The following is a 22,602-nucleotide window of genomic DNA, read 5'->3' on the forward strand; positions in this document are numbered from 1 at the left end:
AGCTTTGTAATATAGTCTGAAGTCAGGGAGCCTGATTCCTCCAGCTCCATTTTTCTTCCTTAACATTGCTTTGGCTATTCGGGGTCTTTTGTGTTTCCATACAAATTGTGAAATTTTTTGTTCTAGTTCTGTGAAAAATGCCATTGGTAGTTTGATAGAGGTTGCACTGAATCTGTAGATTGCTTTGGGTAGTATAGTCATTTTCACAATGTTGATTCTTCCATCCAAGAACATGATATATCCCTCCATCTGTTTGTATCATCTTTAATTTCTTTCATCAGTGTCTTATAGTTTTCTGCATACAGGTCTTTTGTCTCCTCAGGTAGGTTTATTCCTGGGTATTTTATTCTTTTTGTTGCAGTGGTAAATGGGAGTGTTTCTTTAATGTCTCTTTCAGATTTTTCATCATTCGTGTATAGGAATGCAAGAGATTTCTGTGCATTAATTTTGTACCCTGCTACTCTACCAGATTCATTGATTAGCTCTAGTAGTTTTCTGGTAGCATCTTTAGGATTCTCTATGTATAGTATCATGTCATCTGCAAACAGTGACAGTTGTACTTTTTCTTTACCGATTAGGATTCCTTTTATTTCTTTTTCTTCTCTGATTGTTGTGCCTAAAACTTCCTAAATTTTTTGAATAATAGTGGTGAGAGTGGGCAACCTGGTCTTGTTCCTGATCTTAGAGGGAATGGTTTCAGTTTTTCACCATTGAGAACAATGCTGGGTATGAGTTTGTCATATATGGCCTTTATTATGTTGAGGTAAATTCCCTCTGTGCCTACTTTCTGGAGGGTTTTTATCATAAATGGGTGTTGAATTTTGTCAAAAGCTTTTTCTGCATCTATTGAGATGATCATATGGTTTTTATCCTTCAGTTTGTTAATATGGTGTATCACATTGATTGATTTGTGTATAGTGAAGAATCCTTTCATTCCTGGGATAAACCCCACTTGATCATGGTGTATGATCCTTTTGATGTGCTGTTGGATTCTGTTTGCTAGTATTTTGTTGTTGTTGTTCAGAATTTTTGCATCTATGTTCATCAGTGATTTTGGTCTGTAGTTTTCTTTTTTTTGTGACATCTTTGTCTGGTTTTGGTATCAAGGTGATGGTGGCCTCGTAGAATGAGTTTGGGAGTGTTCCTCCCTCTGCTATATTTTGGAAGAGTTTGAGAAGGATAGGTGTTAGCTCTTCTCTAAATGTTTGGTAGAATTTGCCTGTGAAGCCATCTGGTCCTGGACTTTTGTTTGTTGGAAGATTTTTAATCATAGTTTCAGTTTTAGTGATCATGATTTGTCTGTTTTTATTTTCTATTTCTTCCTGGTTCAGTCTCGGAAGTTGTGCTTTTCTAAGAATTTGTCCGTTTCTTTCAGGTTTTCCATTTTATTGACATATAGTTGCTTGTAGTAATCTCTCATGATCCTTTGTATTTCTGCAGTGTCATTTGTTACTCCTCCTTCTTCATTTCTAATTTTATTGATTTGAGTCTTCTCCCTTTTTTTCTTGATGAGTCTGGCTAATGGTTTATCAATTTTGTTTATCTTCTCAAAGAACCAGTGTTTAGTTTTATTGATCTTTGCTATTGTTTCCTTCATTTCTTTTTCATTTATTTCTGATCTGACCTTTATGATTTCTTTCCTTCTGCTAACTTTGGGGGTTTTTTGTTCCTCTTTCTCTGATTGCTTCAGGTGTAAGTTTAGGTTGTTTATTTGAGGTGTTTCTTGCTTCTTGAGGTAGGATTTTATTGCTATAAACTTCCCTTTTAGAACTGCTTTTGCTGCATCCCGTAGGTTTTGAGTCATTGTGTTTTCATTGTCATTTGTTTCTAGGTATTTTCTGATTTCCTCTTTAATTTATATTCAGTGATCTCTTGGTTATTTAGTAGTGTATTGTTTAGCCTCCATGTTTTTGTATTTGTTACAGATTTTTTCGTGTAATTGATATCTAGTCTCATAACGTTGTAGCCGGAAAAGATACCTGATAGGATTTCAATTTTCTTAAATTTACTGAGGCTTGGTTTGTGACCCAAGATACAATCTATCCTGGAGAATGTTCCATGAGCACTTGAGAAGAAAGGGTATTCTGTTGTTTTTGGATGGAATGTCCTGTAAATATCAGTTAAGTCCATCTTGTTTAATGTGTCATTTAAAGTTTGTGTTTCCTTATTTATTTTCATTTTGGATGATCTGTCCATTGGTGAAAGAGGGGTGTTAACGTCCCCTGCTATGATTGTGTTACTGTCGATTTCCCCTTTTATGGCTGTTAGCATTTGCCTTATATATGGAGGTGCTCCTAAGTTGGGTGCATAAATATTTACAGTTGTTAATATCTTCTTGTACTGATATCTTGATCATTATGTAGGGTCCTTCTTTGTCTCTTGTAATAGTCTTTATTTTAAAGTCTATTCTTTCTGATATGAGAATTGCTACACCAGCTCTCTTTTGATTTCCATTTGCATGGAATATCTTTTTCCATCCCCTCATTTTCAGTCTGTATGTGTCCCTAGGTCTGAAGTGGCTCTCTTGTAGACAGCATATATACAGGTCTTGTTTTTGTATCCATTCAGCCAGTTTGTGTCTTTTGGTTGGAGCATTTAATCCATTTACATTCAAGGTTATTATTGATATGTATGTTCCTGCTACGATTTTCTTAATTGTTTTGGGTTTGTTATTGTAGGTCTTTTCCTTCTCTTGTGTTTCCTGCCTAGAGAAGTTCCTTTAGCATTTGTTGTAAAGCTGGTTTGGTGGTGCTGAATTCTCTTAGCTTTTGCTTGTCTGCAAAGTTTTTAATTTCTCCGTCTAATCTGACTGAGATCCTTGCTGGGTAGAATAATCTTGGTTGTAGGTTTTTCCCTTTCATCACTTATTTAAATATGGCCTGCCACTCCCTTCTGGCTTGCAGAGTTTCTGCTGAAAGATCAGCTGTTAACTTTATGGGGATTCCCTTTTATGTTATTTGTTGCTTTTCCCTTGCTGCTATTAATATTTTTCCTTTGCATTTAATTTTTGATAGTGTGATTAATATGTGTCTTGGTGTGTTTCTCCTTGGATTTAGCCTTTACGGTACACTCTGTGTTCCTGCACTTAATTGACTATTTCCTTTCCCATATTATGGAAGTTTTCAACTGTAATCTCTTTAAATATTTTTTCAGTCCTTTTTTTTCTCTTCTTCTTCTGGGACCCCTATAATTTGAATGTTGGTGCGTTTACTGTTGTCCCAGACGTCTCTGAGACTGTCCTCAATTCTTTTCATTCTTTTTTCTTTATTCTACTCTGTGGTAGCTATTTCCACTCTTTTATCTTCCAGGTCACTTATTTGTTCTTCTGCCTCAGTTATTCTGCTATTGATTCCTTCTAGAGAATTTTTAATTTCACTTATTGTGTTGTTCACCATTGTTTGTTTGCTCTTTAGTTCTTCTAGGTCCTTCTTAAACGTTTCTTGTATTTTCTCCATTCGGGTTCCAAGATTTTGGATCATCTTTACTGTCATTACTCTGCATTTTTTTTCAGGTAGACTACCTATTTCCTCTTCATTTTTTGGTCTGGTGGGTTTTTACCTTGCTCCTTTGTCTGCTGTGTATTTCTCTGTCTTCTCATTTTGCTTAACTTACTGTGTTTGAGGTCTCCTTTTTGCAGGCTGCAGGTTTGTAGTTCTCGTTGTTTTTGGTGTCTGCCCCCAGTGGCTAAGGTTGGTTCAGTGGGTTGTGTAGGCTTCCTGGTGGAGGGGCCTGGTGTCCTTGTTCTGGTGGATGAAACTGGATCTTGTCTTTCTGCTGAGCAGGACCGCATCTGGTGGTGTGTTTTGGGGTGTCTGTGAACTTATTATGATTTTAGGCAGCCTGTGTGCTAATGGATGGGATTGTGTTCCTGTCTTGCTAGTTGTTTGGCATAGGGTGTCCAGCACTGTAGCTTGCTGGTTGTTGAGTGGAGCTGGGTCTGAGCGTTGAGATGGAATCTCTGTGAGAGCTTTCGCCATTTGATATTACATGGGGCCAGGAGGTCTCTGGTGGACCAGTGTCCTGAAATTGGCTCTCCCACCTCAGAGGCTCAGGCCTGACACCCGGACGGAGCACCAAGACCCTGTCAACCACTTGCCTCAGAAGAAAAGGGAGGTTAAAAAAAGGAAAGAAAGAAAGAAAAAATAAATAAAATAAAGTTTTTTTTAAAAACTATTAAAAATAAAAAAGTAATTAAAAAAAAAGAAAGAAGCAAACAACTAAACCAAAAAACAAATCCTCCCATGTTAACAAGTGCTAAAAAGTATACAGAAACCAAAACCAAAACAAAAAGTGTACAGACAGAATCCTAGGACAAATGGTAAAAAGCAAAGCTATACAGACAAAATCACACAAAGAAGCATACACATACACACTCACAAAAAGAGAAAAAGGAAAAAAAATTTAAAAAAAAGGAAAAGGGCTACCAAATCAATAAACAAATCTACCAATGATAATAAGCTCTAAATGCTAAACTAAAATAAACATAAAACCAGAAACAAATTAGATGCAGAAAGGAAACCCCAAGTCTACAGTTGCTCCCCAGGTCCACTGCCTCAATTTTGGGATGATTCGTTGTCTATTGAGGTATTCCACAGATGCAGGGTACATCAGGGTGATTGTGGAGATTTAATCCACTGCTCCTGAGGCTGCATGGAGAGATTCCCCTTTCTCTTCTCTGTTCACACAGCTCCTGGGGTTCAGCTTTGGATTTGGCCCTGCCTCTGCGTGTAGGTCGCCTGAGGATGCCTGTTCTTCGTCCAGACAGGACGGGGTTAAAGTAGCAGCTGATTAGGGAACTCTGGCTTACTCAGGCTTGGGGAGGGAGAGGTATGGAATGCAGGGCGAGCCTGCAGTGGCAGAGGCCAGCACAACATTGCAACAGCCTGAGGTGCACTGTGTGCTTTCCCGGGGAGGTTGTCCCAGCGTCACGGGACCCTGGCAGTGGTGGGTTGCATGGGCTCCTGGGAGGGGAGGTGTGGATAGTGACCTGTGCTTGCACACAGCCTTCTTGGTGGCTGCAGCAGCAGCCTTAGCGTTTCATGCCAGTCTCTGGTGTCCACGCTGATAGCCGTGGCTCACACCTATCTCTGGAGTTCGTTTAGGCAGTGCTCTGAATTCCCCCTCCTCGTGCACCCCGAAACAATGGTCTCTTGCCTCTTAGCCAGTTCCAGACTTTTTCCCGGACTCCCTCCCGGCTAGCTGTGGCGCAGTAGCCCCCTTCAGGGTGTGTTCACACAGCCAACCCCAGTCCTCTCCCTAGGGTCTGACCTCTGAAGCCTGAGCCTCAGCTCCCAGCCCCAACCCATCCCAGCTGGTGAGCAGACAAGCCTCTCGGGCTGGTGATTTGCTGGTCAGCAGCGATCCTCTGTGTGGGACTCTCTCCACTTTGCCCTCCGCACCCCTGTTGCTGTGCTCTCCTCCGAGGCTCCAAAGCTTCCCCCCTCCACCACCCGCGAAGGGGCTTCCTAGTGTGTGGAAACTCTTCCTGCTTCACAGCTCCCTCCCAGAGGTGCAGGTCCCATCCCTATTCTTTTGTGTCTGTTTTTCCTTTTTTTTTTTTTGCCCTACCCGGGTACGTGGGGAGTTTCTTGCCTTTTGGGAAGTCTGAGGTCTTCTGCCAGCGTTCAGTAGGTGTTCTGTAGGAGTTGTTCCACATGTAGATGTATTTTTGATGTATTTCTGGGGAGGAAGGTGATCTCCGTGTCTTACTCCTCCGCCATCTTGAAGGTCCCTCCTCATAGTTCTTTTATTTTCAGGTGACTAAATAATTGGGAGATAGAATTGTTCACGATAACTACAGTTGATATTTCTGGGAAGCCAGAAAAATGAAAAAATCCAGATGACATATTAATGACTGAAAGAAATTGGCTTCAAGTATTGAAGATATTTTTGATAGTTTTAGTGATAGAATATATCCCACTTCAAAGGCCGAAGTTGGGAAAATAATTCTAACTCTGATGGTGTAGATATAGTTTTAAAATGAGGATTTGTTTTAAACAAAGTAATTTTTTTTTTTTTTTTTTTTGCGGTACGTGGGCCTGTCACTGCCGTGGCTTTTCCCTTTGTGGAGCACAGGCTCCGGACGCGCAGGCTCAGCGGCCATGGCTCACGGGCCCAGCCACTCTGCGGCGTCTGGGATCCTCCCGGACCGGGGCACGAACCCGCGCCCCCTGCATTGGCAGGCGGACTCTCAACCACTGCTCCACCAGGGAATCCCTAAACAAAGTAATTTTAAGGTACTCATTGCACATGAGCTGATTCCCTTAGTTTCTCGTTTAGCTAACTTTGATGGAGCAGCTGCTACATGCTTAGGCCCTTAAGTATGGTCTTCTGAGTAGATGGGGAAGGCAGACATACCTTTTTCAAAATGCTATAGAAGCCCAGAGGAAGAAATTAGTATGAAGGACCTAAATTTGAACTGGGATGACTAGGTTTGCCCAGCAAAAGGGTAGAGGAAGGGCATCCCAGGCCTTTACATAGGTACGCAATTTGAAAATATAAGAGTGGTTGTCCTGTGTGGGTAGAGGGTGGATTATTTTGTTGTTCCTGGGTAGAGGGGCAGAGTCAGTAATACATAGGTGATAGGAGTTGCAGCTGTAACAGTAGATTGGATCAAGGTTTTGAAATGCTTCCAATGTTATGCTCAGGAGTTTGAAATTTATGCTACAGAATATGAGTTTTAGCAAAAGACTATGTGATTATATTGCACTTTACTTTAGGTAGATCAGTCTGGTATTACTTTGAGTTGAATGGTGGAGGGACCAGAGGCCAGGAATCCTTAGGAAGCAGTTGTAGTAGTGTGGATAAGAAATGTTTAGTGTTGCAGCAGGGACCATGAAAATGAAGAGGAGAGGTCTTATTTAAGAACTGTGACTAGTTGCATTTAATTTACAGTTAAACTTTCCTTTAGACCACTTTTGAATATAAGTATTGCCTCTGTATTATAACATCCTATTCATTTTATGTAAGACACAGATTGAGGATAGATTTGCATTTGGTATTCTGTTAAGTGAAACCTGTTTTTAAACCCAACTTTGTTTTGTTTTTTCTATTTTTAATTAAGGTATAAAAATTTACATACAGTGAAAGTCCGCCTGTTTAGTACATAGTTCTATACGTTTTGACAAACATATACAGTCAAGTAACTACCACCATAATCAAGATACAGAACAATTGCATCACCCACCAGAATTCCTTGTTCACCTTTGTAGTCAACCCTTCCCCCTATCTTCCATTCCTTGGCAACCACTGATCTATTTTCTGCCCCTTTCCAGAATATCATGTGAATAGAATCAAAAACCCTTTGAGTCTGGCTTCTTTCACTTAGTATAATGCATTTGAGATTCATTCATGTCATTGTGTGTGAGTAATCTGTTCCTTTTTATTGCTTAGTGGTATTCGTTTGGATGGATGTACCACAGTTTATCCATTCCCTGGTTGAGGTATATTTGGATTACTCCACTTTTTCTTTTTTAATGGAAAATTATCTAAGTTAGCTTGAAAGTTTAACTCAACAGGTGAAACCCCTAAGTGATATAAGAAGTTAAAAGTTAGAAGTAAATGGGCTTCTCTGGCGGCGCAGCGGTTGAGAGTCTGCCTGCTGATGCAGGGGACACGGGTTTGTGCCCTGGTCTGGGAGGATCCTGCATGCCGCGGAGCGGCTGGGCCCATGAGCCATGGCCGCTGAGCCTGCATGTCCGGAGCCTGTGCTCCACAACAGGAGAGGCCACAACAGTGAGAGGCCCGCGTACCGCAAAAAAAAAAACCCCAAAAACAAAACAAAACAAAAAGTTAGAAGTAAAAATTGTACCCATGTATGTGTGCTCATAAACAAGGACTAGAGGAAGCAATGTGGAAAAAATGAATATAGGAAACTTGTTGGTAGTGGTGAGATTGTAGGTGATTAGCCTTTTCATTTTCTCAATTCTCTATTTTAATTAGAAACCTTGATTTTGACATAATTTCAAACATACATGGAAAAATTACAGGAATAGTACAAGGAACTCCCATATACCTTGTACTCAGATTCACTGATTGTTTATATTTTGCTTCATTTGCTTCATCATTTTTCTACATGCATATATATGTATATGCATATATACATATATATGCATGTTTTTTCTGAAATGTTTGAAAGTTGGAGACATTATGCTCTTTTACCCTTAAATATTTTAGTATGCATTTCTAAAGACTAGGACATTCTATTACTCAACCACAGTATAGCTATCAAAATCAGGAAATTTAACACTGATAAAATGCTATTACCTACAGGGGCCCCAGGTTTCAAACTCTGGTCGGGGAACTAGATCCCACATGCATGCCACGACTAAAAGTCTGTGTGCTGCAACTAAGAAGTCCTCATGCCGCAACTAAGAAGTCCACATGCCACAACTAAGAGCCCGCATGTGGCAACTAAAGATCCTACATGCCACAACTAAGCCCCGGCGCAGCCTAAATAAATAAATATTAAAAAATAAGTAAATTTTAAAAAATGCTATTACCTAATCCAAAGAACGTATTCATAGTTCGACAATTATCCCAATAATACCTCTTTAAAGATACTATAAGCTTTAGTTTTTCTCCTTGTCCAGGATCCAATTTAGGATCCTGAGTTCATTTAGCTGTCATGTCTCTTTAGTTTCCTTTAATCTGAAACAATCCCTCAGCCTTTCTTATTTCTTGACTTTGACTTTTTTGGAGAGTATAAGTAGATTCTTTAAGAATGGAATGTCCCTCAATTTGTATTTGTCACATGTTTCCTCATAATTAGGTTCAGGTTACACATTTTTTGCAGGAATACCACTGAAGTGATGATGTGTCCTTCTTAATACATCATGACTGGAAGCACATGATGTGGATTATATCCTATATTGGTGGTGTTTAGCTTTGATTTCTTGACTAAGGTGGTATCTACCATGTTTTCCTCTGAAAAAGTTACTGTTTTTTCCTTTGTAGTTAATAGGTAATTTGTGGTGAGATGTTTTGAGATTATGTAAATATCCTGTTCCTCATCCAACTTTTACCCATTACTCTTTCATCTTAGCATCCACTGATGATATTTTTCTAACTTCATCATACTTTATATTTATTAAGTGGTATTCTGCTGTAAGGGAGATTCTCTTCTCCCCCATTAAAAAATTTATTCATATCCATCTATATCGATAAATATATTGGTATGAACTCATGAATTCATATTTTATTCAGTGGGTTATAATTCATTAGTATCATTTATTTTGACACTCAGAATGTCCTTGCTTTAGCCAGCAGGAGCCCCTTCTAGCTGACTTGTACTGTCTTGTGATTCTATTTAGTACTTGCTTACTTTCTAGCTCAAGAAGGTATTCCAGGCTCATCCTGTATTTTCCCTGCCCCAGCCCTAGGATCAACCATTTCTTCAAAGAGCCCTAGTTCCTTTTAGTGGAGAATGGTATTTAGAAACCACAGTGTGGCTGCTGGCTGAGTGCTTGTTGTTATTACCTCCAGGACTTCTCAGGGGACACAGTGGACACACACACAACACCACACACACACACACAATTTTAGTTTCATTTATTTTTTTAAATATTTATTTATTCATTTTTGTCTGCGTTGGCTCTTTATCGCAGTGTACAGGCTTCTCATTGCGATGGCTTTTCTTGTTGAGGAACACAGGCTCTAGGTGCGTGGGCTTCGGTAGTTGTGGCACACGGGCTCAGTAGTTGTGGCTCGCGGGCTCAGTAGTTGTGGCTCGTGGACTCTAGAGTGCAGGCTCAGTAGTTGTGGTGCATGGGCTTAGTTGCTCCGCGGCATGTGGGATCTTCCTGGACCAGGGATCGAACCTGTGTCCCCTACGTTGGCAGGTGGATTCCTAACCACTGTGCCACCAGGGAAGTCCCTTAGTTTCATTTAAAAAGAGATATTTAAGAACATATGCAAAAATCTTATCTGATTTTTATCTTTCTCCATACTAATGTAGCCACCAATTAATTAGCAGTTAGAATGAAGAAATTATAAAACTACTGAAATGCCACCTGTATGCGACATCTTTTTAAATTTTTTTATAGGCTGGAGTTATCAGAGAGGCAGTGTTGATCAGTGGAAAGAACACCCCATCAACTTTTCCGTCACACTGCTTGCTTTGGACATGTTCACCTTTCCCTCAGTTAGAAAAGAGTGAAAATATCTACTTTAGGGATTAGAAAACTAATCTAAACTAAACTAAAAAGTACCTGCCACTCATTGAGTTCCTCAATAAACTGTTGATTTCTGATTTATCTAGACATTTTCCTTTTTTCTTTCCTATTTCTGTAGTTCACGTCACTGGTTAAATTGTTGAAAATGGTTTTATATATTAAATTATAAATGTCACCTAGAAGTTTGGAAAAGATGAACTTTAATTTTTAGTTCAGAGTGGGGGACATATCCAACCTGTTGAGTCCACAGTTTGGCTTTCCGGGCTGGATTTCTGTCTGTGATGGGGCCGTGTGCCTGTTCAGAGGTCAAGGGGAGTTGATTGCAAATGAACCCTATTCTTTTGTCCTGTGTGTGTTGCACAGCCATTTCTAATTTGAACAGACTACTTACTGGTAAAACTGGTAAAATGTTAGATTTAGGGATGGAGATTTGATTAAAATGTAGGATCCTGTATTCTTCCTAAACACTACAAGCAGCAGCAGCCACTTTAAAAATGATTTTTAACAGCTTTTTGGGGGATATAATTTACATGCCACAAATTCACTATTTTAAGTGTACGTTCAGTGGTTTTTTAGTATATCACAGAGTTGTGCAATCATCACCACAATCGATTTTAGAACATTTTCAACACCCCTAAAAGAAACCATGTACCCATTAGCAGTTATTCCCCAGTCCCACTTCTTACAGGCTCTGACAACCACAATCTGCTTTCTGTCTCTAAGGATTTGCCTATTCTGGACATTTCATATAAATGAAATCATACAATATGTGACCTTTTGTGACTGCTGCTTTCATTTAGCCTAATGTTTTCAAGGTTCATCCATGTTATAAAAATGAATGTAGTACTTCATTCCTTTTTATGGCTGAATAAAATTCCATTATAAGGGTTCTGATTTCTTCACATCCTCATTAACACTTGTTATTGTCTGTTTTTTTTATTTTAGCTATCCTAGTGGGTGTGAAGTGGTATCTCATTGTGGTTTTGATTTGCATTCCCCTGATGGCTAATGATGTTGAGCATCTTTTTTTTTTTGTTTTCTGGTACACGAGCCTCTCACTGTTGTGGCCCCTCCCGTTCCGGAGCACAGGCTCTGGACGTGCAGGCTCAGCAGCCATGGCTCACGGGCCCAGCCGCTCTGCGGCATGTGGGATCCTCCCGGACCGGGGCACGAACCCTTGTCCCCTGCGAACTCTCAACCACTGCACCACCAGGGAAGCCCCTGAGCATCTTTTCACGTGCTTATTGGCCATTTGTGTATCTTAGGAGAAATACCTATTCAGATATTTTGGCCATTTTAAAATTGGGTTGTCTTTTTATTATTGAGTTGTAATAGTTCTTTAACAACCACTTTTTGAGGGCCTAGTGTGAGCACCAAGACCATGCTAGGTGCTTCGTCTTCACTTCTTTGTTTAATCCTCATAAAAGCCCACATGGTAAGTTTTGTACCTTGTTTATAGATGAGGAGATTGATGATCAGAGTTAAAACAATGTATCTAAAGAGAGTCTTAAGTGGTAGCAGTCAAGACTCTATCCTTCATCTATCTGAGTTCAAAATTCCTGTTTTGTTGGCTACTCTGTGCTTCTGATCTTTGACATTGTTGAAACAGTGCCTGTGTTCTAGACCTTGGAATGAAAATTTCAGGAAGCATAGAGGGAATTCATACACTAAATAGTTAATCTTCAGAGTCCCTTCCAACATTTTATATACTAGATTTATTCCAGAAAACTTATGTATAAACCAAGTTAAAAAAAAATAAAAATAATCAGACTTTAGTTTCTGCTAAAAGAACTTTGAATATAAAGAAATCATGAGGTGCATCCTTTTGTAATATGAGTAAGTTATTTTCTGAGTTTGTGTAAGTTATATTCAGCTTCCCTAGAGCAGGGCACATATCAAATAAATTGTAAGATATGAGGGATTTTCAGAAAATATTGATATAACTTTATATATTAATTTTTTTCCCTAATCTGGATGAAAAGTTGGTTAATCATTAACTGAGTGAACTTTTCAACAGAAGCAAAATAAATATCTGTGACCTGTCAGAACTTGTCTGAACTCTGCCCCATAAAGTATCAAGATACTTTGTACATACCGCTGAAAAGTATCAGTTATTATTTTATCACATACAGTTAGGAAGTGGCAAGCTTGGAGAGGGCACAGTGATGTTTATGACTAAAGGCTGAAAAGTTGGACTATTAATGAAATGAAACTGGCGGAGGACTAGTTGTAGCCACTGGATTTTAGGTCACTCGTTCAGACTTTTGACTGAGAAAATGGTGTACCGTAGATAATTCTGCTCTAAATGGAACAGGAAAAAATTAGAATTTAGCTAAGAGAGAATTCAATGTAATTCAGTTCTATTCAGTCACTATTTACTGAATACCTATTGTGTGCCAGGCACTGGGGATATAAATAAAGATTATTTTTTTTAAAAGCTGTGGTATCTGCTCTTGAGAAGCTGACATTTAGTAGGGTTTCACAGAAAGGGAGTTTCCTGGCCTGGATCTTGAAGGGTAAAATAGAATTTGCTAAGACAGAGGTATTCCAGACACGGGGAGCAGCAAGGGCAAAGGCATGGAAGTATGAAGTAGCGTGCCATGCTCTGAGAATTGCATGTATTTCAGCATGGTGAGAGCTTACTTCCATTCCTTGTTGTGATATTCATATGATTTCTCTAGTAGGTTCACTTTTCACCCTCTTAGACTTTCCATACTCTCCTTTCACCCTCATTTTCAGCTGATTACTTTTGCCTTGTATGTTGCTGAAAAAACAGAAGCCATTAGAGCCAAACTCCCTTATCTTCCATCCCAAGACTTATAGACCTATCTAGCATTTTACCCATCTGATCCTCTTCTTCCCTTGAGTCTCCTCCTCTTCCTTCATAGGTCACTAGATCTCATCCGCCTTCACCTTCTCAAGACTTCTCTCCTGTCTCTTTTCCCCTGGTTCATTACCATCATCAGGCAAACATGCTCTAATATGTTAATCTTAAAACAAAAACAAACTTTCCTTAATACCACCCTCTCCTCCAGAGACCACTCCATTTCACTATTCCCCTGAAAGTAATGTCTCAAAAGAGACACAGTGTTTCTGTTTCCCTCTCCTATTCACTCTTTAATTTACTGTAATCTTTACTGACTTCTGCCTTCCAACACTTGCTTAATATTGCTTTTGCCCAAGTCACCTGAACTTTTCATGTTGCCAGTCCAGTGGGTATTTGACCTTTGGCAGCATTTGACATAGTTTCCTCCCCACCTCCCTCCCTCCCTCCCAGATTCTTTCTTCCCTCTTGGCTTCTGTGACATTATGTTCTTCTAGTTTTTCTCTTGCATCACTGGCTACTGCTTCCTCTTCCCTCCCAGACTTCTAAACAGGGTATTGTCCTAGGCTTACTTCTTTCTCTAGAATTCCCTCAGGGTGAGCTTGTCTGTTCCCATGGATTTAAATATACTTTCATTATGCTAATAATTATCTGACTTTATCTCCAGCCTAGACTGCTTCTGAGCTCCAGACTCTCATATCCAACTGCCTTCTTGTCTCACAAAGGTTGCATACTGACTGTGCCTGAGATGGGACTTTGATCCCCTTTACTCCCACTGCATTCTTCCTTTTGTCAATAAATGGCACTGTCATCCCTTCAGTTATTCAGGCCAAACACCTAAATCATCCTTGCTCTTTCCCCTCCCCCTTAGATCTCTCTCATGCCCAGCAGCAAGGCTTATGGATTCAATGTTTAAAATATATTTTGAATCCACTTCCTTCTCTCCATCTCCACTGGCAGACTGCCTCCACTTCCTATCTGGACCACTCCAGCAGCCTCGTAACCCTCTCCCCACCTCAGTTCTTGCACCCCAACCCCACCAATTCATTGTCTGCACAGTTGTAAGAATAATCACAAATCAAACTATTTCACTTCCCTGTTTAATCATTTCAGTGGTTTCCCAAAATCCCTACTTTCGCCTGGATGGTCTGGTCCCTGCCCAGTTCTCCAATTTCATTTCCTGTCATTCTCCCCCCACTTACTGTACTCTAGTGACTGGTCCTCTTTTACTTTCTTTTAACATGCTAAACTCTTTTCTCTCTCAGGGTCCTTGCAAGTTTCCTCTTTGAATGTCTAGCTCCTTTTCTTCCTTTAATTGGGTCTTAGCTTAAATTCACTTGGTCGGAGACATCATTCCTTGACTGCCTTAACCTAAAGTAGGTTCCTCTTTTTGTCTGCTTCCTAATACTTGTAATTATTTTGTCTGTTTACTTCTTTTTTTCCTGGAAAAATATAGACTCGGTGAGGACTGGGACTGGGTCTGACTTGTTCACCATTGTACTCCCAGTACCTCAAACAATGCTTGGCCTGTAGCAAGCAGTCATTAAATATTTATGAAATGATAGAAAGAAGGAGAGGGAAGGGAAGGGAAAGGAGAAATGGGTGGGGTGGGTGGGGAGAAAGAGAGAAGGAAGGAGAGGAGGTAGAGAAAGAAGGAAAGAAATGCTTTGCTCACTGAGCAGCTGCTACGCTCTTGATTCCTTCAAGTATATGCTTCCCATGTTTGTTGTTCCAGTCCTGGCCTCAGCCACCGCCAGGATGCTTGTGGTATGTCAGAGGAATTACTTAAAATCCTAAGGCGCCCTCGTCTTCTTCAGACCTTTCAGTTTCTCTCAACATCTAATACTTGAGGCTCTGCAGCCTGTAATAGTTGTGGCTGTCATTTTTTACCATGGGCCAGTGTCTCTGCTAGGTACCTTCCACACGTGATTCTACTTAATTCTGCAAAGTCACTGGCACCCTCCACCTTCTTCCCTGCCTCCCCACCAGAGGTTGCACAGAGATGAAGTAGCTTGCTCAGAATCGCATAGCTAGTGAGTGGAGGAAGCCTTGAGGTTCTAACCCAGGCTTTTGTAGCTACAGGGACTATGTTCTTTCTGCCACATCAAGCCATTTATCTATAGTTGTTCCCCAAGTATCAAGCAACCAATAGATGGATGTTGGTAAATTCATATCTTGTATCATAGCTAAAAAATAAATCTCGAGTCCAACCTCTGCTTACTCGCCACTTCATTATACCCTGTTTAATCACCATCATCTCTTGCCTGGACTACTGCAGTAGCCTCTTAATTGGTCTCCCTGCCTCCTCACTTGCCCTCTTATAGTCCATTTTCCAGCTAGCAGCCAGATTTAACATGTAAATGGATTGTGCTACTCTCCAGCTTATACCCTGCAGTTCTCAAGGTACTTAAAATAAAACCCAAACTCTTAACTGTGACCTGTAAAGTCGCTTGTTATCTTGCCCTGCATGTTTCTGTGACCTTAGGTCCTTCTCCTCTGCTCTGCTCCAGCCATACTGGCCTTCTTATAGCTCCTTTAACAGCTAAGCTAGTTTCTACATCAAGTTCTTTATACTGGAAGTATAGAGCTGACTTCTCCACCTAAATCTTTACATGGCTGGCTCATTTACATAATTTAACACCTAATTTAAATATCACCTCCTCAGAGAGGTCTATCTGACTAGGCTATCTAAAATAGACCACCTGGGGACTTCCCTGGTGGTCCAGTGGTAAAGAATCTGCCTTACAATGCAGGGAACACCGGTTTGATCCCTGGTCAGGGAACTAAGATCGCACATGCCTGCGCCACAACTACTGAGCTCGCATGCCTCAACTAGAGAGCCCGTGTGCTGCAAACTGCAGAGCCCACGTGCTCTAGAACCCACACGCCATAACTATAGAGCCTGTGTGCCACAACTAGAGAGATAACCCGCATGCCGCAACGAAAGAGCCCCCATGCCTCAAAGAAGACCTCGCGTGCTGCAACTAAGACCCTATGCAGACAAAAATAAATAAAATAAATAAATAAATAATAAAATAAATCTTTAAGAAATAAATAAAAAATAAAATAGACCAACACACATAAATATACTTTCTTTATATCCCCTTAATCTGCCTTATTTTCTTCATAGTAACTATATTCTTTATTTTTTGCATGTTCATTGTCTCCCCCAGTGGCATAGAAGCTTCATGAGGGTAGGTTCATTGGTTTAATATATTTTCAAGGACAAGGCCTACCACCTAGTGGTGCACTCAATATTTGTTGAAAAATGGGAAGAAAAGCTTAATTGTTTTATTTGCTTAATAACAGTTTCCTTTGGGTAAAAGGCACAGCATCTCTGTTTGGGTTTTTGAAAATTACTACTGTATAAATGTTGAAAAACTTAGTACCTGTATGACTCCATGGATTGAAATCGATTCTTTTCCCCAGTTCTTTTAGAACTCATCAAATTGAGGCTGCTCCAACCAGCTCTGCAGTTGATGGATTTAAGGCAAGTCTTGTCTTTAAGGAGATTGAGAAGAAGCTTGAAGAGGTAAGATTTATGTAAAATATTGGGATATTTCTTACGGAAAAACCCGAATGAACTTTTTGGTCAACCCAATACTACCAGGAGGACCCTGGGGCTAGAGGAAGCAGATACAGATTTCAGGTGTTGCCATGAGTGGTACCAGTTGAAAATTTATATCATACTGTCAAGTATTGAGTGTATTTTATATTTCTTAGTGTCTACTATGGCTTCTTTGTAATTCTGGTAAGAGTACATTTCAGAGATGAATAAATCTCCAGATTTGAGTTATGTAAAGGGATTCTAATTTATTTGGGTGTAATTTCCTTCTGAATTACAAAGATCTTACTTACAACCATTTTAAAGAATAATATCTGCATCTTTATTCCTGTCCTACCCCTAGGTTCTTCAGAACCTTTTTTTTTTTTTTTTTTTTTTTTTTAGATTACACGTATATGTGTTAGCATACAGTATTTGTTTTTCTCTTTCTGATTTACTTCACTCTGTATGACAGACTCTCGGTCCATCCACCTCACTACAAATAACTCAATTTCGTTTCTTTTTATGGCTGAGTAATATTCCATTGTATGTATGTGCCACATCTTCTTTATCCATTCATCTGTTGATGGACACTTAGGTTGCTTTCATGTCCTGGCTATTGTAAATAGTGCTGCAATGAACATTGTGGTGCATGACTCTTTTTGAGTTATGGTTTTCTCAGGGTATATGCCCAGTAGTGGGATTGCTGGGTTGTACAGTAGTTCTATTTTTAGTTTTTTAAGGAACCTCCATACTGTTCTCCATAGTGGCTAGGTCAGTTTACATTGCCACCAACAGTGCAAGAGGGTTCCCTTTTCTCCATACCCTCTCCAGCATTTGTTGTTGTAGATTTTCTGATGATGCCCATTCTGACAGGTGTGAGGTGATACCTCATTGTAGTTTTGATTTGCATTTCTCTAATAATTAGTGATGTTGTGCATCTTTTCATGTGCCTCTTGGCCATCTGTATGCCTTCTTTGGAGAAATGTCTATTTAGGTCTTCTGCCCATTTTTGGATTGGGTTGTTTGTTTTTTTAACATTGAGCTGCATGAGCTGTTTATATATTTTGGAGATTAATCCTTTGTCCATTGATTCGTTTGCAAATATTTTCTCCCATTCTGAGGGTTTGTTTTTTTGTCTTGTTTATAGTTTCCTTTGCTGTGCAAAAGCTTTTAAATTTCATTAGGTCCCATTTGTTTATTTATTTTTTAATTTCCATTACTCTAGGAGGTGGGTCAAAAAAGATCTTCCTGTGATTTATGTCAAAGACTGTTCTTCCTATGTTTTCCTCTAAGAGTTTTATAGTGTCCGGTCTTACATTTAGGTCTTTACTCCATTTTGAGTTTGTTTTTAGGTATGGTGTTAGGGAGTGTTCTAATTTCATTCTTTTACATGTAGCTATCCAGTTTTCCCAGCACCACTTATTGAAGAGGCTGTCTTTTCTCCATTGTATATCCTTGCCTCCTTTGTCATAGATTAGTTCACCATAGGTGTGTGGGTTTATCTCTGGGCTTTCTATCCTGTTCCATTGATCTATATTTCTGTTTTTATGCCATTACCATATTGTCTTGATTACAGTAGCTTTGTAGTATAGTCTGAAATCAGGAAGTCTGATTCCTCCAGCTCTGTTTTTTTCCCTCAAGATTGCTTTAGCTATTCGGGGTCTTTTGTGTCTCCATACAAATTTTAAGATTTTTTTGTTCTAGTTCTGTAAAAAATGCCCTTGGTAATTAGATAGGGGTTGCATTGAATCTGTAGATTGCTTTGGGGAGTATAGTCATTTTGACAATATTGATTCTTCCAATCCAAGAACATGATATATCTCTCCATCTGTTCGTGTCATCTTTGATTTCTTTCATCAGAGGCTTATAGTTTTCTGAGTACAGGTCTTTTACCTCCTTAGGGAGGTTTATTCCTAGGTATTTTATTCTTTTTTTTGCAATGGTTAATGGAATTGTTTCCGTAATTTCTCCTTCTGATCTCTTGTTGTTAGTTTATAGGAATGCAAGAGATTTTTGTGCATTAATTTTGTATCCTGCAACTTTACCAAATTCATTGATTAGTTCTAGTAGTTTTCTGGTATCATCTTTAGGATTATCAATGTGTAGTATCATGTCCTTTGCAAACAGGGACAGTTTTACTTCTTCTTTTCCAATCTCTGTACCTTTTATTTCTTTTTCTTCTCTGATTGCTGTGGCTAGGACTTCCAGAAACTATGTTGAATATTAGTGGTGAGAGTGGACATCCTTGTCTTGTTCCTGATCTTAGAGGAAATGCTTTTAGTTTTTCACCATTGAGAATGATGTTTGCTGTGGGTTTGTCGTATATGGCCTTTATTATGTTGAGGTTGGTTCCCTCTATGCCCACTTTCTGGAGAGTTTTTATCATAATCGGGTGTTGAATTTTGTCAAAAGCTTTTTCTGCATCTATTGAGATGATCATATGGGTTTTATTCTTCAATTAGTTAATATGGTATATCACACTGATTGATTTGCATATATTGAAGAATCCTTGCATCTCTGAGATAAACCCCACTTGATCATGGTGTATGATCCTTTTAATGTGTTGTTGGATTCTGTTTGCTAGTATTTTGTTGAGGATTTTTGCATCTATATTCATCAGTGGTATTGGTTTGTAATGTTTTTTATAGTATCTTTGTCTTGTTTTGGTATCAGGGTGATGGTGGTCTCATAGAATGAATTGGAGAGTGTTTCTTCCTCTGCAATTTTTTGGAAGAGTTTGAGAAGGATGAGTGTTAGCTCCTCTCTAAATGTTTGATAGAATTCACCTGTGAAGCCATCTGGTCCTGGACTTTTGTTTCTTGAAAGGTTTTTAACCACAGTTTCATATTCATTACTTGTGATTGGTTTGTTCATATTTTCTATTTCTTCCTGGTTCAGTCTTGGAAGGTTATACCTTTCTAAGAATTTGTGCATTTCTTCCAGGTGGTCCATTATTTTGGCATAGAGTTGCTTGTAGTAGTCTCTTATGATGCTTTGTATTTCGGCAGTGTCCATTGTAACTTCTCCTTCTTCACTTCTAATTTTATTGATTTGAGTCCTCTTCCTCTTTTTCTTGATGAGTCTGGATAAAGGTTTATCAATTTTGTTTATCTTCTCAAAGAACCAGCTTTTAGTTTTATTGATCTTTGCTGTTGTTTTCTTTGTTTCTATTTCATTTATTTCTGCTCTGATCTTTATGATTTCTTTCCTTCTACTAACTTTGGGTTTTGTTTGTTCTTCTTTCTCTAGTTCCTTTAGGTGTAAGGTTAGATTGTTTCTTCAAAATTTTCTTGTTTCTTGAGGTAGGATTGTTTTGCTATAAACTTCCCTCTTAGAACTGCTTTCACTGCATCCCATAGGTTTTGGATCGTCGTGTTTTCATTGTCATTTGTCTCTAGGTGTTTTTTGATTTCCTCTTTGATGTCTTCTTTGATCTCTTGGTTATTTAGTGACGTATTGTTTAACCTCCATATGTTTGTGTTTTTTACATTTTTTCCCCTGTAGTTTATTTCTAACCTCATAGCATTGTGGTCGGAAAAGATGCTTGATATGATTTCAGTTTTCTTAAATTTACCGAGGCTTGATTTGTGACCCAAGATGTGATCTATCCTGGAGAATGTTCTGTGTGTACTTGAGAAGAAAGTGTATACTGCTGTGTTTTTATAGAATGTCCTATAAGTATCAATTAAATCTATCTGTTCTATTGTGTCATTTAAAGCTTCTGTTTCCTTATTAATTTTCTGTCTGGATGATCTGTCCATTGGTGTAAGTGAAGTGTTAAAGTCCCCCACTATTATTGTGTTACTGTCAGTTTCCTCTTTTATATTTGTTAGCATTTGCCTTATGTGTTGAGGTGCTCCTCTGTTGGGTGCATATATATTTGTAAGTGTTGGATTGATCCCTTGATCATTATGTAGTGTCCTTCCTTGTCTGTTGTAACTTTCTTTATTTTAAAGTCTATTTTATCTGATATGAGTATTGTTACTCCAGCTTTCTTTTGATTTCCATTTGCATAGAATATCTTTTTCCATACCTTCACTTTCAGTCTGTATGTTTCCCTAGGTCAGAAGTGGGTCTCTTGTAGACAGCATATACATGGGACTTGTTTTTGTATCCATTCAGCAAGTCTGTGTCTTTTGGTTGGAGCATTTAATCCATTCACATTTAAGGTAATTATCAGTATGTATGTTCCTATTACCATTTTCTTAATTGTTTTGGGTTTGTTTTTGTAGGTCCTTTTCTTCTCTTCTGTTTCCCACTTAGAGAAGTTCCTTTAGCATTTGTTGTAGAGATGGTTTGGTCGTGCTGAATTCTCTTTGCTTGTCTGTAAAGATTTTGATTTCTCTGTCGAATCTGAATGAGATCCTTGGTGGGAGAGTAATCTTGGTTGTAGGTTCTTCTCTTTCATCACTTTAAATATATCTTGCCACTCCCTACTGGCTTGTAGAGTTTCTGCTGAGAAATCAGCTATTAACCTTATGGGAGTTCCCTTGTGTGTTGTCATTTTTTCCCTTGTTGCTTTTAATAATTTTTCTTTGTCCTTTTAATTTTTGTCTATTTGATTAGTGTATGTCTTGGCGTGTTTCTTCTTGGGTTTATCCTGCCTGGGACTCTCTGTGCTTCCTGGACTTGGGTGGCTATTTTTTTCCCATGTTAGGGAAGTTTTCAACTATAATCTCTTCAAATATTTTCTAAAGTCCTTTCTCTCTCTTCTCCTTCTGGGACCCCTATAATGCGAATGTTGGTGCATTTAATGTTGTCACAGAGGTCTCTTAGGCTGTCTTCATTTCTTCTTATTCTTTTTTCTTTATTCTGTTCCACGACTGTGAATTCCACCATTCTGTCTTCCAGGTCACTTATCCGTTTTTCTGCCTCAGTTATTCTGTTACTGATTCCTTCTAGTGTATTTCTCATTCCAGTTATTGTACTGTTCATCTCTGTTTGTTTGTTCTTTAATTCTTCTAGGTGTTTGTTCTTTAATTCTTCTAGGTCTTTGTTAAACATTTCTTACATTTTCTCGATCTGTGCCTCCATTCTTTTACTGAGGTCCTGGATCATCTTCACTAACATTATTCTGAATTCTTTTTCTGGAAGGTTGCCTATCTGCACTTCATTTAGTTGTTTTTCTGGGCTTTTATCTTGTTCCTTTATGTGGTCCATAGTCCTCTGCCTTTTCATTTTGTCTATCTGTCTGTGAAAGTGGTTTTCGTTCCACAGGCTGCAGGATTATAGATCTTCTTGCTTCTGCTGTCTGCCCTCTGGTGGATCAGTAATTAGTTCTTGATAGATAATAATCATACTAAAGCAATCTAACAGTAACTCTCCAAAATAGAGAGTTATTCTCTTCAGGCAAAATTAGGTATTTACTTCATTGTTTCAAACTTAAAGATACCTTGGAATTTCATAATTGATTTTAATTGTGACCAACAAGGCACAGTTATAGCCACAGTCACATAATTCCAATTACACATCTATTAAGCTAACCAGTGGGCTGAATTAAAGGATTCAAAACATTTAAGGTGTGCATTTCACTCATGTTAGAGCCACAGTGTGAAGGCAAGCATTGTGCATATCTTGTAACTCCCTTATTGTAGCACAAAGGATTTCTTAACACCTTAAGGTGATTGTGCTGTGGATGGGAAAACAGCTAAAGTGACTGACGTGTCTTGACAAAGTACCCTGCATTTCTAGAATTTTCATAATGATCAACAATCTTCCTGATGTAGAGGGGGCCAGGGCTGACAGTTCCCAGCAGGCAGGCAGTGGCCCAGGAGCTTGCAGACCTATCTTGCTGCCATCTTGAGGGATACACCCTCATTAGTCTACCTGGTTTTTTTTTTTTAATATTCATTTATTTATTTTTTTGGCTGCTCCAGGTCTTAGTTTCGGTATGCGGGATCTTTAGTTGTTGCATGTGTGATCTAGTTCCCTGACCAGGCATTGAACCTGGGCCCCCTGTGTTGGGAGTGTGGAGTCTTAGCCACTGGACTGTCAAGGAAGTCCCTACCTGTTATTTTATAACTTGCTTTCTTCTCTTGATAGTATGTTCCCTGCCCATA

At 39.1% G+C, this 22,602-nt stretch overlaps 1 protein-coding gene across 3 annotated transcripts in view; it reads left to right on the top strand.

Annotated features, from left to right (window-relative positions):
- The window catches only part of SCP2 (sterol carrier protein 2), a 156,313-nt gene that overhangs the window by 106,794 nt on the left and 26,917 nt on the right, over positions 1 to 22,602 (top strand). For all 3 annotated transcript variants that reach the window (XM_060089817.1, XM_060089819.1, XM_060089818.1), the window contains one exon: positions 16,426 to 16,528. In XM_060089817.1, the coding sequence (XP_059945800.1) occupies positions 16,426 to 16,528 (103 nt within the window). The remainder of the gene's footprint in view (positions 1 to 16,425; positions 16,529 to 22,602) is intronic.

Source organism: Mesoplodon densirostris, chromosome 2, assembly GCF_025265405.1.
Source record: "Mesoplodon densirostris isolate mMesDen1 chromosome 2, mMesDen1 primary haplotype, whole genome shotgun sequence".
Classification (NCBI taxonomy): Eukaryota; Metazoa; Chordata; class Mammalia; order Artiodactyla; family Ziphiidae; genus Mesoplodon; species Mesoplodon densirostris.